Source organism: Accipiter gentilis, chromosome 32, assembly GCF_929443795.1.
Source record: "Accipiter gentilis chromosome 32, bAccGen1.1, whole genome shotgun sequence".
Classification (NCBI taxonomy): domain Eukaryota; kingdom Metazoa; phylum Chordata; class Aves; order Accipitriformes; family Accipitridae; genus Astur; species Astur gentilis.
Genome location: NC_064911.1, coordinates 18,281,887 through 18,297,639, shown reverse-complemented (window position 1 = coordinate 18,297,639; position 15,753 = coordinate 18,281,887). Strand labels below are relative to the sequence as shown.

At 37.0% G+C, this 15,753-nt stretch overlaps 1 protein-coding gene across 4 annotated transcripts in view; it reads right to left on the bottom strand.

The window, feature by feature from the left end:
• APOO (apolipoprotein O) overlaps positions 1–15,753 on the bottom strand; it is a 45,793-nt gene that overhangs the window by 17,293 nt on the left and 12,747 nt on the right. For 3 of the 4 annotated variants that reach the window (XR_007510291.1, XM_049835031.1, XM_049835030.1), the window contains 3 exons: positions 15,617–15,712; positions 12,134–12,225; positions 6,591–6,698 (listed from right to left, as the gene is read on the bottom strand). Coding sequence is in view for 2 of the 4 variants with exons in the window: in XM_049835031.1 (XP_049690988.1) it covers positions 6,591–6,698; positions 12,134–12,225; positions 15,617–15,712 (296 nt within the window). In the remaining 2 variants the exon portion in view is untranslated. Of the gene's footprint in view, positions 1–6,590; positions 6,699–8,862; positions 9,079–12,133; positions 12,226–15,616; positions 15,713–15,753 lie in introns of those variants that run through there. The other variant, XR_007510292.1, reaches the window with a different exon arrangement.

Here is a 15,753-nt window from a genome sequence, read left to right as displayed (position 1 = left end):
ATATTTTGCATTCTTATGGTTCTGACAGTTTCAACCAAAAGGTTACAATCAAAGGCCATATACACAGATTTTTAATATTTACATATTTATATGTGTAATAAATAGATATCTATAGGTAAAAAAAATAATATATTAGTATTGGTAAGTCACAGATGGTGTCTATCAACAGACCAGGCAGGAATGAAAACCAAACAATAAGCCACAAGAGTTTCTCTCAATCTCTGAAGCTGTCGAAACAATGAAATGACAGACAGAAGAAAAAAAAAATAATGAAAAATCAGTTTTCTGTAAGATCTTACTACAGACTGGACCAAAGTGGGAAAGAGTACACACATGAAGAAAGAACACCCTCCTTTTCAGGTCTTGTTCCTTAAAGCTCTAGTGCTGTTCTGGTTTTTGACATTTTGGCCGCTTCAGTAAAAACAATGGGTGCCCAATTCAGTGTTGGGAGAACAGAGAGAACCCAGAATAGCTGAAAATACAGCAAAAGTCTTTGAGTGGTATAAAAACAAGGGAAAGTAAGAACTAACTGAAAAAAATTGTTTTTCTATGTGTTTCAGTATGTATTAACTTACTGGCTGGAACAACACCTGGGTTTAAGCGACTTGGTGCCATTAACACATGCCCTTGTCACTTAAGGACAAAGTCATTATATGAGAGCTAACAACCCTACAGCACAATACAACAGTACAAATTATGGAAGCATCAAAACCAAAGGCAGAAGAGGAAGGGCAAAAGGGTTATATTTCATGAAAATAAAGTGAGCTGACTGCCAACCAGGACTCGATTGTTAGAACCTTACACGTGGTATGTGTCGAACTGTGGCTTTGAAATACTGATCTTTCAGCAGTTTTCTGTAAATAAGTTGTAACCCTTTGTATAGAAAACCACAGTCCTTAAGTTTATGCTGCTGTTGCACAAAATCCTCAAGCTGCTATGGTTCGTCCATCCCTCTGACCTAAGGACAGGTATAAAAGCCGATAAACTCAGCCAGTATTAAACAGAGATTGATGTGGAAAAAAAAAAAAAAGCAGCTGCAATTCACTGGCTTAACAGTTCAGCTAGTTCAACACTTTTGTAGGCACTGGAAGGCAAAAAGTGTAGAAAAAAAGAAATGTAGAAAAAGATAAGCTTGCGTGAACTATATTATTGGGCAGAGCAGAGGGACCAGTTACTCAGAAAGACTAACTGAACGCAACGCAGGGCATGAGCCTTCATAATTTCAAAACCCCAGTGATGAAAGTGTGATGCCACCTAGGGCTACTTAAAAGGGTTTCAAACACATCATTCTAAAAAACTGCATAAAGGCCTAAGTTGGTATGATTCTCTACAGGTTTTGCACACTAAGTTTAAGATAAAAAGGTTTGAGACACATTTTCCATTTCACTATCACTTCCTCTGAAGATTTACAACCCGGTAACATTAAGTGTTAATACTAATTCTGCTCATTTTTGTGGAATTACTTCTTGTGAGTAAAGATCAGTCAAGTAAGCAAAACATTTTCAGAAGATAAAACCCTTAAAATATACCTGGCCTCCCAACAAGACAGTTATGTTTCTTCTACCACCTCCTCTACCTGGGGGAAGAAGTAGAAAAGTTGTCCACTTTATATCGAGATAACATATACAGAAGCTGCATAACTACTCCTGCTGTCCCTTATTAGGAAAATGTTTCATCCTTCCGGAAATAAAATATATGAACGCTGATTTTTACTTATGGTACTTGCATAATTTTAGCAGAGGGCTTTCATTCTGAAGAGCTGTCTCCTTCAACAAGCCACCTTCAGGATACCAGAATGCTATACTGTGAACCCTGTATTCAAAACTTGATCAGACAGACTGGCTGTATGGAGGGGCTCCAGCCACAGTGTTTTGAAACGTAGCAGCAGAAGGTCCTGGAATTCATCTTTCTTGGCAGAACTTAGATTTCGGTTGATATGACCTCAATTTGGCACAGGTTTTTGTTTCATAAAACCTTCAGAAAATTAACATACCACATCTATTTCAATGACATATTGCTGCACAAACATGAAGTTATGCACAGCTGTGGTACCTATGACTATCAAACAAATTATGAGCAACATAACAAACAAACACAAGCCAAGAAGAGCCACCCATATATTGCTTGACTATTTGCAAGAATCCTTTGTGTAGCAACAGAAAAACGCTAGAGTGAATGTCACAGAAACAAAAAAATAACATCTTTTGCTCTGGCATGGTTTCACAAAATGGGTTACATCTGCTGTAACAACTCCTCAAGAATAACATTTGTATTTGCCTTCACTAGTTAAGGGATCTAGCTGCCTAGTACAATAATAAGAAATAAAGATACAAAACCAACCCAATTCTTTCACAGGGCTGTCAAATTAAGACAGAAGTCCCAGAATCTATCCTAGAATGCTTTGCCAATTTTAGTACATGATAGTTAGAAGTATTTATCTTCTTCCATGACATTTCTGTATCATTAAAAGCTCCAATAAAAATGCGACTTAAACAGAAACTCTTTTGCTAGAAAAGTTGATACTGATTTGGTGACTCTAATTATCTGTATGAAAAAAAAAGTACTTTTTTTGCACTGGTATAACCACACAGCATTAGAGATAGACTGAAAAATTTTTTCTAGGGTAGACTTCACCTCTCACATCTCATGTTAGGGACATACCAGTGCTTATAGGTATTAAAAAAGGTAGAAGTTTTCATTATTAACTGTGACTGACCGCATCCTGATAGAATACCACAATGCTACCTTAAAGAAAAACCCAAAACAATTAAATCAAACCCACAAAAAAAAACCCCAAACCCAGCCATACCCCCCCCCCCCCAAATTCTCAACTATGTATTTTATATGGCTTCACCAGCGCAGACGAAAAGAAGTTTCAGAGCAGACTTCTTCCATTAGAAATACTTTTCAGTCCACATTCTAGTGACTTTGAAAGCATATGACTTTTTACAACTGCTGTTCAGCTTCTCTAGACACCAGGGACACAATACCCTCCCTTCAACAACTTCAGAGGGCAAGAAAACAACGAGGCTGTATGCTCCAGTGGTAAGAGATCACTGAACATCTGAAATGCAAGCAATTTGATCAAGTGCATAGTGCTTCTTCATTTGAGTCACAGGATTTTTGTATCTTGCCTAATCCATCAAGCTAAATGGCAACAGTTAACACTAACAATATCTGAACAATTAGGTGAACTTTAGGAGGAAACCATTCAATGGCACTTTGCTCCTTTGTGCAAATAACATATTTTGGCAAGTAAGGGGTGTGATTTAAAGATTCTGCAAGGAGGAAGAGAAAGAAGTGTGTTTACTTAGTGGTCTCTGCAATTTTGCATGTCGTTTGTTTTTCTGCTGAAGTAGCAAGTGCTTGAATAAGCCTTATAATAAGATGAAAGCTTCAAAAGTTTTTGCCTTCCAATAACAACCACGTGTTTCCTTTTGAAAGCCTGGAACAATAAAATAAAAAGCTCAGCTAATTTTTACTGATGCTGTCAGTTGTCTTTCTGAAATATTTTAATGTTGCCTATTTTTTTGAGATAATTTTTGACAGCCTATATTTTGGGAAAGGTACAGTACAATTAACTAACCTTTGTTTATTCAAAGAGCTATACAAGTGCATTTACTGAAGCGCCTAGGGCCAATACAGGACGATTATCCACTGAAGAAAGTCTCCACTCCCATAAGACTCAGCAACTGACAGGCGACATGAGCATTTCTCCAACCCAGCTTGTTTGGAACCAGTCCCACACCTACACCTACTTAGGGAACTCAGTCCCATACCTGCAGTCTATTCAAGTGCAATTGCCTCTCCAAAACATCTCTCTCTCAGTGGCTATACCCTTACATCTTAGGCCTCTGGGTTGAAAATACCATGTTCTGGTCAGATAGGACTTCTGGTTTACAACAACCCAAGAAGCTATACGTCACTGTCATCCTAGTATGACCTGTTACCAGGTGTGAGCTATGGCTCAGTCTGGAGGTCCACAGCAAAAGTCCAAGACTTTCTGCTGGTTCAAAGTTGTTTTCAAATCACCTGTTAGTTTTGCCAGGCTACATTAAACAACTAAAATAAGAGACAGGAAGCAGTCTGCAGCTAGGGCAGCAGTTTCTATCAACAGAACAAGCGTAGCTGCTCAGAAATCAGGAATTAAAGATGCAATGAGTTTAGAAGTGAATTCAAAACTACAGAAGATTTATGTTACACGCTTGAACTTTTATTTCATTAAGTAGCAGTTATAAAAATTCCCTAAAAACTTAACAGGCTCTCCTTGGCACACATTCAATCAACTCACACCATTCTCTGGTCTCTTACACTCTGCTGCACTGAGCCATCTACATGTATTTCCTAGAAATCAGTTTGCTTATCTATATCAGAGAGGTACAACTACAGAGACAGCTTGCTCCTCTGGGGTAACAGAAATGTCTAGTAGATAAAAACCAAACCCATCATTAAGATACTTAACTCCAGAAGCTTCAAGGCAGGTTCTAAATTATGATCAAGACATTACACAATGTAACGATTCATTAAAACAAGTTCCTATTTCTTCACAAGTCGGTAACTAATCTTCAACTAATATCATCAATCAATCACACTGCACTTATTTTGAAACTTGGTAGCGTTTTGTAGAATAGAAAATGCATTTGAAGCAGCAAAATAGAATCCTATTTCCGATTTCTTTGGGAGGAGTATTCATAAATATTTGCTCTAACATAATGATCTCACTGCGTACTGCTCTATTAGACATTATTATCCAGTCATAACATCTAGCAATTTGTAGAAGCAAACAATTACAGATATACAAAACTAAAATCCTACAATTCACTACAGCTGTATATTGTATTTGACCAACTCTACAGACAAAGTTTAAGTAGAGTACTGTGCCCAGTTCTGGGTTCCCCAGTACAAGAGAGACATGGACATGATGAAGGGACTGAAGCATCTCTCCTATGAGGAAAGGCTGAGAGCTGGGACTGCTCAGCCTGAAGAAGAGAAGTCTCAGAGGAATCTTAATGTACATAAAGACCTGCAGGGAGGGTGCAAGGACGGAGCCAGGCTCTTTTCAGTGGTGCCCAGTGGCAGGACCAGAGGCAACGGACACAAACTGAAACACAGGAGGCTCTCTCTGAACATCAGGAAATGTTTTTTTCTACTGTGAGGGTGACCGAGCCCTGGCACAAGTTGCCCAGAGAAGTTGTAGAGTCTCCATCCTTGGAGATATTAAAAAACCATCTGGACACGGTCATGGGCAACCAGCTCTAGGGGGTCCCGCTTGAGCAGGGGACTGGACCAGATGACCTCCAGAGGTCCCTTCCAACCTCAACCAGTCTGTGGTTTTATATAGAAATATAATATACATTTTTAATATATATATAAAAATATTTATATATATATATATAAAAAGCCTAATATAAAGTCATAATATACACTGCTTTAACACACACAAACATATAAGCAAATAGTTAGATACCAATACAAACACTAACTCAAAACCAAGGATGAAATCACTCATGTACACTGAATAATACGACTTAAATATAGTGCAACTACTTTGAGGACTATAAATCAACTATGGAAGAGCACACTTGCTGAGATACTGAGATTTAAAGTAACTAAAGCCACACATGCCTTAAAATGGTGGTATTGTATAAGCATGGACCACAGGAGCGCTGGAAAAAAAGGCTTCCCTTCTCTGGTGAAGTACGCAAGGAAATCCTACTGTATCACTGATGCTCTATAGGGGGATTAGGGAAAGCTGCTCCATTCTAAAGCTGAAAATAAGCATGCAGACATTCACTTAATTGTATTAGCAATGTTAATTCAAAAATGCTGCTCGTACAGTGTTAACAATTGGAAATCTAGAAAGCAGAAACTTTCAGCAATGACTACACTTGGTACCTCACCAGGATGCCTGGTTCAAGGCAGATTCAAAAGAAACTCAATTTTTATTGGCAGTCTTCTGAATGAGAACCGATTAAACCATAGTTTCCTAGAACAGGGCTGTAAGTATTAAACCACACACCTAGTTATCTATGAGTAAATCCCCAAGAACTGCATCTCTATAAGCTGCTGGTTTTATGACTAGATAGTAACATTTAATAGAGCAGCACACTGACATCATCATGCTAGAGCAAATATTCATGAACATTCAAAGGAAAAAAAACAAAAAGGGAATAAATTGGAAACAAGATTCTATCTTCTCTCTTTCAAAGAGGAGATATGTAATGAAAAAAAGTTATTCAGATTTTCAAGATGGAGCTTGTCAAATTAAATGACTTTAAAAAAAGAAAGTTAGCTTTTTTAAATAATCAAGACTGTAAGAGCCTTGATCCCTAGCATCCCAATCACAATACTCTCAATTCTCCTATTAAACACTTAGTAGATTATACTAAAGAAAACTTCTAAACAGCATTTCTGAAAGTTTAACTTGAAACAAGCTTAATATTCTTCCACAGTTTAGAAAGATAGAATGAAACCTTTGTCTTCAGAAATAAAAAGCTGAGTCAGAGTGGAAAAAAACCACTATGGTTTGTATATTCTTTGTCTGAAAATGCCGTGGTAAATTCAGAAATCAAGTTCCTCAGACTTCTTACCTTATCACTTTTTTCCCCAGATTTCTTCTTCTTAGGATTATCCTTCCAAAGAGACTCTACAGCAATATATCCCTGAAGACTCCAGTCATACAGGTGTGTACCAGCAACCTTTGAAACAAAAGATATCAGAAAGTATGAACTTAACTTGGGAAATAGTATTTTGCTTCTTGTTTAAGTGGAAAAAAATCTCAAAACACAAGATCTTTAACGTCTTCCTGTTCAAGCTTAGGATGTACACCATTAATAAACATCTTGAAAGAAAATGACACATGAAGAATAAGAAAAGCCAACTCGCTAAAAAACTATTTGAAGACTACCTGAAAATATATCTGTATAAAAAGGGGTGGAATGATGCTGCATGGAAACAATTCTGGTTTTCTCTGTATTCGATGTTTAACAGATTTAACATATGCAACTTATTTCTTAATTTGGCCATACCCATTTTAACGACAAAACACCCCCCCTACTTAGTCACTATTTTGCAATTTTACATTTTCACTGCTTTGACAGAATAGTAAGAGCACCCCTTTTTTCTTTTTTACTTGCTATTTAGAAGAAAGACCTAATTTGCCGATAGATGGCTGTAATGAATAACCAGCTGTCAACTCTCAAAACAGAAGACAGCTAGGAAAGACAGTGCTTGCTATATTATACCAAGAGGTAATTTTATGACAGGAAAAATCCCTAAGTCTAATAAAAGGCTATCTCCTGCCCCTTACATGATATGGAACTGTAATATTCATAGCATTGTTTAAAACTCAAGAGTCTTAGGTTTTTACAGCTCCAGCCTCAGGTCAGTACTCACCTTCATATCACTATCAGTTTTCTTACAAATAAAGAACAGCAAAAATGGACAATTTGCCCAGCTAGACAGCTATTAAACTAAAAGATTTATGAAATCAAGAAATAAGAAGGTATCACCATTATCTTCCACAGCAGGCAAAGAACAGGGCAAGCATAAGTGACATTTGTGAAAGAGTTTTCTTGATGTTTCTGAAAAAGTTTCTGAAAGAAATTTTTGAGTCTCTTGCAGTCTCCAACAATTCACTGCTCAAAGATTTCCTGAGCCAGAGGTGATTTCCATGTGTATAACAATGCCCAAGGAATTTCCCTTTTATGAACTTGTTGCACTTCCCCTTGAACTCCACACAAATATTTAGCATCCACAACATCCTGTGCCAAGGAGTTCTACCGCTGGGCACACATGGTGCGAAGAACCACTTCCCTTTGTCTGAACAGAATTAGGTACACCAGTTACGTACCACAATGGTAATGGACATGCTTCTGGGCAGAGATCACATTACTACTTTACAGAAGAGGCTATTTAATAATTAGGATTAAAAAGAAAACAAACCCAAATCAGCAACTACATTTCCAAGTCCCAACTAAATCCAAAATGTAGGCTGTTTTAAATGCAAAGATCTAGCATATTTGTCACCACATATGACAATTACAGTTGTACTTTGGTTTTAAACAAGTTGGTATGATGCACTGAGTTTTCTCTATTTTTGAAGGTGATAAAGGACATCAGAAAAAAGCACACCAACTGTTCCCAGGATGAATGTGTTAAATCTCCAAAATACCTCAATTCAAACATTACAGGTATAGACAGTTATCATCTTTTTTAGTATCAGAAGTGTTCATTCTCAAGTACTTCAACAAACCAGTTCTGAAAGTCAGAGGAGCCTATGGCTCACCTGGACAGCTAGCGTGATCAGTTGTGCAAGCAGTATAAACCTACCAGGACTGAAAAATAACCACAATAAACAAACAAACAGAGGGATTTTTGTCTGCAATGTTACTGAGGACACAGCCATCAACATAAAATGAGAAACAGCAGCTATCCATAAGCCATTTCTTGTTCCTGCTTAAAAATACTCCATTAAAATACTTAAAACGCACTCTAAATACCTAACAGTACAAACTAAAAAATATTCTTACTATAGGAGTCATACGATCAAGTGAATTATGACTTGCAGTAGATGAGAAACTGGTCATTCATGTTGCTGAAGGAAAGTAGCTACATCACAAGGTACAGCAACCCAGATAGTTTAGTCTGCCATAGTCAAATCATGTTTCAACACGGTATACACCTCCCAAGCACTGGGACCCATGCACACATTCATATGGGTTGAAAAATACAGTTCTAGATAGACTGTAAGCTGCAAATTACAGGGTCTACAGGAACATGGCCAAGTAATTTTTATAACCACCCTATGCATCCTCTCATCAACACAATACTAGAGTCATACGTTAGGTTTGTTTTTTATACCTCTCTTTCTCATGGAACAGATGAAGAAGAAGCAGGTGAGTACTGCAGTTGCCACCACTATCCTTGGGAGTGGCAGTTCCAACCACAAAAAGTAAAGGAACAATAAAACAAACAGTTCCTTCAATTGTTCAAAGTGTTCACTCAAACATTCATACAAAGAGTTCATTTCAAAGACGGACAAGTTTTTTCCATTCAGTCATCTGGAATTCTTGATTTCTGGAAGATAACAATTTCCAGCTTGTTTGTGTTAAATTACAACATGCTAAAATACCACCTCTGTTCAATGCAACACTAAGTAAGTTTGTATGCTAAAATTTGAATAAACAAGTTCAAAAGTCAGATTGAGTGGTTCTCAGCAGGGACTCTGAAATAGTTTGAAAGTGACCTTAGGCCCCAAACACCCGTGCTAGGCACTACTGGGGTAGCATCAGCAGTCTCTAAAGCCTAATGTGCATGTAAACAAGCCGCCATATTTTAATTCCACACCATATTGACTACAACGTACGTTATATGTCAAGATTATTGAGCAGAATTATGGTTAGCAATTCTTTATCTACATTGCATGCTGAGAAACTAAACTGAGAATCTGCTGGCTCTTCTATGTTTATATTGTTGAGAAAGCAGTCATAGTGCAATTTCACAAGCATTTCATTCTGCCGTAAACATGGATCAAGGAACCCCAACTCTTTCTTCCCAATCCGCAGTTCCTGTAATCATGTCAGGCTCTCAGTTGTGCCAGTAAAACTGCTTATGCCTTACGAACTGAACTGGCAAGGGACAAGGTATAGGTTCAAAAGACATAATTTAGTTTGTTGTGAAATAAACAAACTTATATATTAGGAAGCTTTTCTTTCTTTCAAGAAGATAAGCGTAACACACACTACTTTAGGAAATTTGAGAAGTTCTAATAACAAGGAACAAAAATTAATTCTAATGATAAAGAGACTGATTTAAGTAACTTCATAATGAATGAAATGTTTTTTCCAGATGGAAGATAAGCCACAGTAAATTTCAAAATATTTTGAATATATTATGATTAGCTGGAAAGCAACACAGTTCCAAAACACTAGTTACAAGTTCCAGCAGAACAAAATAAAACTTTAATATTAAATTCAGTTCCATTACCACATATACAGTCTGACCATTTGGTCAAAGTTATACAAATTAAAGTACAACTAGCAGTGAGGCAATAAATCCCTTACAAATTTGTGATTTATTAGAATGATTACTAAAGCAGGAAAAAAAAAATAGTCCATGCATTTCTTCTGACTCGAGTTAGATGAATACTGTCTGAAAACTACCTATTACCAATGATGTACTCTGTTGCCATAACTTCACTCAGCAACTCATACATTTTAATTAATGAAGAAAGCTTTCTTCCAGACAGATGCATCAAGTGTTGTACCTCAACTGCAAATTATTTTGCTGTGTTTATTTCCAACTCTTCAATGGAAAGTCTTTAATAAAGGTGGGAAGGAAAACAAACAAACACACACCCCCAAAACTTTTTTAGTCTTTGCAAGTATGGTCACATCTGAAAGTTTACCAAATGAAGGGAACTATACAACTGTAAATGAAAAAGCAGTGATGAAGTACTCAGATGTGGAAGAAAAATAAAAAGAACATAATATAAAGAATAAATAAAAAAGCTAAAATTTATGATCCAGAATATTTCCTATAATGTTCTATTGACTTGGCAAGTGAGCTTTGTACTGCAGGCATCCCCTTCTATGCTTACAGAACTTTTTTGAAAGGCCTATGAAACATTTCAATGTAATTACTAGAGAGGAAAGTGCTTCCAGTTTCAGATTAAAGCATAAAAATTATGGATAGTAAGATCTGATACACTTAAAACTGTCCTTCTTTCAGAAAAGAAAAGTGCGAGAGAGATTAGAGGAACCAAAACAGTATCTAGCATATCACTCTCTCCACAGAGGTTTCCAAACTCATACGTCTAGTGTCCTGACCAAGTCAACAAAGCTAAACCTATTCCAATCAAGTTTCAGGCTCATGGTCCCATATCAGATTTTTCATTACAGTCAAACTAAGAACTGTGAATTAATCAAAGGGTAATCATGCACTTCAAAGTTTTCATAAAATAAACATGGTATTGTGAAGCTGTTAGTAGCAAATCCATAGTTAAGACTGAACTGAGCTTCTTTAAAAACAATAACATGAGTTTGAACACCATTCAATCACTTCCCACTTCACTGTTCAGAAGTCAACTAGAATTTTAACACACAGTTTCCAACAGAAATGTCTAAGCTTCTTAAATTTTTATGTTTTTCTTTCCTGCCACTTGCATAATTTTCACTCCCTGAGAATAAGTCAACAGAACTATCCGTATTCAGAGCATCTGAATCCTGGAAGCACTAAAAAGATTCCATCAAAGATCAGGGTATCACCATGCTGGCAAGATTCAAACACAGCGTTTTGACTCTCCCTAAGACAATGACCTTTCAGTTTTCAAAGAACATCATATGTTCTTAGGAATATCTATTTTCATCCTGACATCTCAATGTTATTCACAAGTCACCAATAACTGGAGAGCTAATTTACCAAAGCCTGAAATACAAAGAATTTGTGACACTAAAACATGTGCGCTGTGAGTGGTTAAAAGCTGGATTTGAAAAAGAATGTGGTGGAGAACTGAGGAATCTGCCAGTACAACTAAGTGTGGACAGCAAGGCACATGAACTGACATCAGTAGGGGCTATGAGCAATTGTCTGGGCTCTTCAGTTCTTTCTGAACTTTTCTCTCAGCAGAATTCTTACCTCATTCCAGAATGTGCATGCTATCTTTCTTAAAACTCTATCCAACAATAATGTTTATCTCCAAATGTTGTTCCTATGATTTTCTAAAGAACCTCCCTGCCCCCCCCCTTTTTTTTTTTCTCTTTCAAACCCCGTTTTCATTTGCTTTCAAGATACTTCAGGCTTCCTTAGTATTGTAAGTAAACATGCAAACTGTACTTACTAAGCATATTTACATTAATTTATAATTACTTGAGGTTAGAGATTCAGAAAGAAAATTATGTTCCTCTAACTGAATACACTGCTCCAGACGTTAGGAAAAAAACCAAAGTCACTAAAAGAAACAGAATGTCTGACCATCTTTGAGCATAGACTGCATGTTCTTTAGCAAAATAACTATAATTTTGTTAAGTGCCGAGCACACTGACATGGCTTTTAAAAACGCATTACCAGTTAATTTGAAGGTAGGAGGCAAAAAGTCAAAGACACTTCTCCAAAGAAAGGTATCATCACTGACCTTTGCAATAGCAACTGCTTGCTGAGGGTAATACATGGAAGCACCAATACCCATGAGACCTGCAGGATACACCAACTTCTTTATTTTTGAGCCTGTTTCATAACAAAAAAAACCAAAAAACCCATACATTGTTAGCATCTATGTTAACCAAGACAGCTGAATAGCCCTAACCTTTTATTTGTAATCAAAACAATTTTATCAAATACAGTTTAGCACATTTTCTGTTCAGTCCTACTGGTTTCTTAAGAAACATGATTACTCTGATCAATAATTATTCTTTTAGCCTTTTTAAGAGAATATTTTTATTAACATCTTTCCATAGTGAAAATTACCTTACCACTATATTTACTGTAGTAATACATAATTTCTTTCAGTACTGAATAATGAAGTAAAAGCCACAGTTAAGACATATTTAAGAGAAGCAAACCAACTGATACTCTTTTCTAAACTAAAAGGAAAAACTCAGGCAAAGAAAGGTTAGGATAGCATTTTTTTGATACAGCAAGCAGAACGAGAGACATTCCAATACAAACTTTATAAGTTACCCTGACTCACAAATCTTGATTCTTCCACAATTGCTCTTATGAATAATTTTTCTTGATTCACTGTAGCAGTTTGCAAAGCATTTGGAAGTACTTTTAAATTAAAGTACTTACAGTTATGCTATACGCCTATTGCTCAGTGCCCAACCAAATTTTGAACATTTTAATCAATTTGAACTCTCTATTCAGTTATACAAGTCTAAAATAATTTAACTGCCTTAGAAGTTTATCCTCTTAGCACAGCTGGCCACAGCTTGTGTATCCTGGCTGGCCAGTGACAATATGCATCACTCAATCAGTTACAGGGCATGCTGCAGTTTATCCAGTCAGAAAGGAACACAGAAGGGAGCAGGTAAAGGAGAAAAGCAAGCAGTACAGGAGAACAAAAGGTCATAGAACAGACGTACAGGAGTCAGGATGCAGTAGTTCTGTTCCTCATAGAACAGCCTGTTCTATATGTGAAGCCACACGTGCTTCTAATAGAGGAAGAATGAATTTTGAAGAGGAAATAAATATTAGAAGCGTTTAGTGTTTCCACGAACATATGCTCATGATAAGATGAGAAACTCAGCAGTAAACAAGAGACATTCATAGTGTCATATTGCTAGTCTTGGGAAGAGGGAACTTGCTACTAATTAGCTCTAAGAAAGCACAGAAAAGGCAAGCTTCTACCACCAGAAAAATTACATGTTTGTTGTAATTTCTGGAAATGAGGAAACCTTCCTTACTGATAGCTTATCAGTGTGCCTACAATATCACTTTAGGAATAAATGTAATAGTTGAAGGTATTAATGCCTTTCAGAGGCTGCTAGCTGCTGGAGATACCCATTAAAGGAAGTTTAGGAGTACTCCCGTATCCATTCCAGTACTACTCAACAAGGTTAGAACAAATCATCTCCAAAGGCATTTTAAACCAAGCTGGATGACCGCACAATATTCACATGATTAAACTCCAAATACCATACATTCTACATGGTCGGCAGCTGTATCTTCAAGTGTTACAGTTAGACCTGGAAGATTTTATCTGTACCTTCCAAGGGAGCAATTTTTCTAGCAAGACTAAGTGGGGAAGGGATTAAAACAAAAAAGGATATTTAGTTCTAACTTTCTGTAGCATCAAAGTTAAGGGGCACTTACTCCTACAGTTTGCATACTTTCTAGAAATGACAGCCAGTGTTGTAAATTTTAACTAGACAGAAAGTTTCAAAACTATGGCTCCCATCCTAGAAGATTCACAAATCAGATGTTTGTATTATGAGGAATTTTTATTTTTATTAAACTTAGGACCCTCTTGTCCTTTCAGATCCAGCCCCAAGACTGCACTTCCCCGCCGCCCCATTTTGCTACAGTCATAAAGGCTGGAAACCTCTCTCATTCATAATCACAAAACTCAAGCAGCAGGAATTTGAAGAGAAAGAACTTTGAAGTTGGAGACCTTGATTTTCATTTAAAAAAAAAAAAACCTAGGAAAAAAAAATACTACTTTCATCATCTTCACTGGAAAATCAAATATTTTGAGGAACGCATATATTCACAGAATGCTTTCCATTTCTACATAGACAAGCACACACTTCCAGCTTGTTCAACATGTACGGGTCCTACAAAAGTCTATTTTTATCCAAAGCAAGTCCTCACTAGTATTTAAATTCTAGAACTTTACAGTTCCATTACCTACAAGTTTTATTCTTGTGGTATTTCGTTTCACTGTATTAAGAATATCTCAATACAAACACAAAATACTTTTTTCACACTTAACATTTCTTAAAATAACATTTATTTGTATGAAAGCATAAACATATTAGTTTCTTCAACTAGTGTGATGAAATTAACTGTATCACTTTCCAATAGCACAAAACGTGCATGTGTTTATAGTACACCCAGAGTTCACAAGTATTTTTTGCTGAACGTCACCATCTACAGCAGCTCTGTGCCTGGACACACAATACTTTGAAGGAACGTGAATATACAACTAATTGTACATGTATCATAGTTCAGGAAGCTCTGTATTTTACCGTAATTTATTCCTCTGTAGTTTTCTACAGTGACACGTGATCAAGAACTTAAGCAATCAAAAAGATTTTTAGGTCATGTGCTGGTTTTGGCTGGGATAGAGTTAATTTTCTTCACAGTAGCTGGTATGGGGCTGTTTTGGATTTGTGCTGGAAACAGTGTTGGCCCGAGTAGTGCTTACACACAGTCTAGACCTTTTCTGCTTCTCACCCCACCAGCAAGGAGACTGGGGGGGGCACAAGGATTTGGGAGGGGACACAGCCGGGACAGCTGACCCCAACTGACCCGAGGGATATCCCAGACCATACGATGTCATGCTCAACACATAAAGCTGGGGGAAGAAGGAAGGAGGGACGTTTGGAGTGATGGCATTTTGTCTTCCCAAGTAAGCACTATGCGTGCTGGAGCCCCGCTTTCCTGGAGATGGCTGAACACCTGCCTGCCCATGGGAAGTGGTGAACAGATTCCTTGTTTTGCTTTGCTTGTGTGTGTGGTTTTTGCTTTAGCTGTTTAACTGTCTTTATCTCAACCCACAAATTATACTACTTGTTTTTTCCAGTTCTCTCCCCTGTCCCACTGCAGGGGGGAATAAGCAAGCAGCTGTGTGGTGCTCAGTTGCCAGCTGGACTTAAACCATGGCAGGCTAAAAAAAACAACCAAACAACAACAAAAAAAATCCCTTCCTACTTTTGCTATAATAAGCTAGAAATGGAAAAGATCAAAGACTAGATTCCAGTAACAAATACAGTACTGATAAACAATAACCGATGGTTCTTACACACCTTTTAATTGGAGAAACGTTGTAGAAAACATGCTTGTACTGTTAAGCCAGATCTCACACATCACGATTAAAAATTAGTACCCAAAAACCCACAAATAAATTATTTATCCCAAATCATTAACATCAGCAGTTCAAAAGGTTCCCACTTACCTCTAGCAAGAAACAATCCAACAATTCCAGCGAAACCTATCACACCAAGCCTTGGGTAAAATCCAGCAGGGGGGTTTTGGAGAAATTCATAGCCCTCTGAAAAGAAGTCAGAACAAAGTGCTTTCATGTAATGTGAA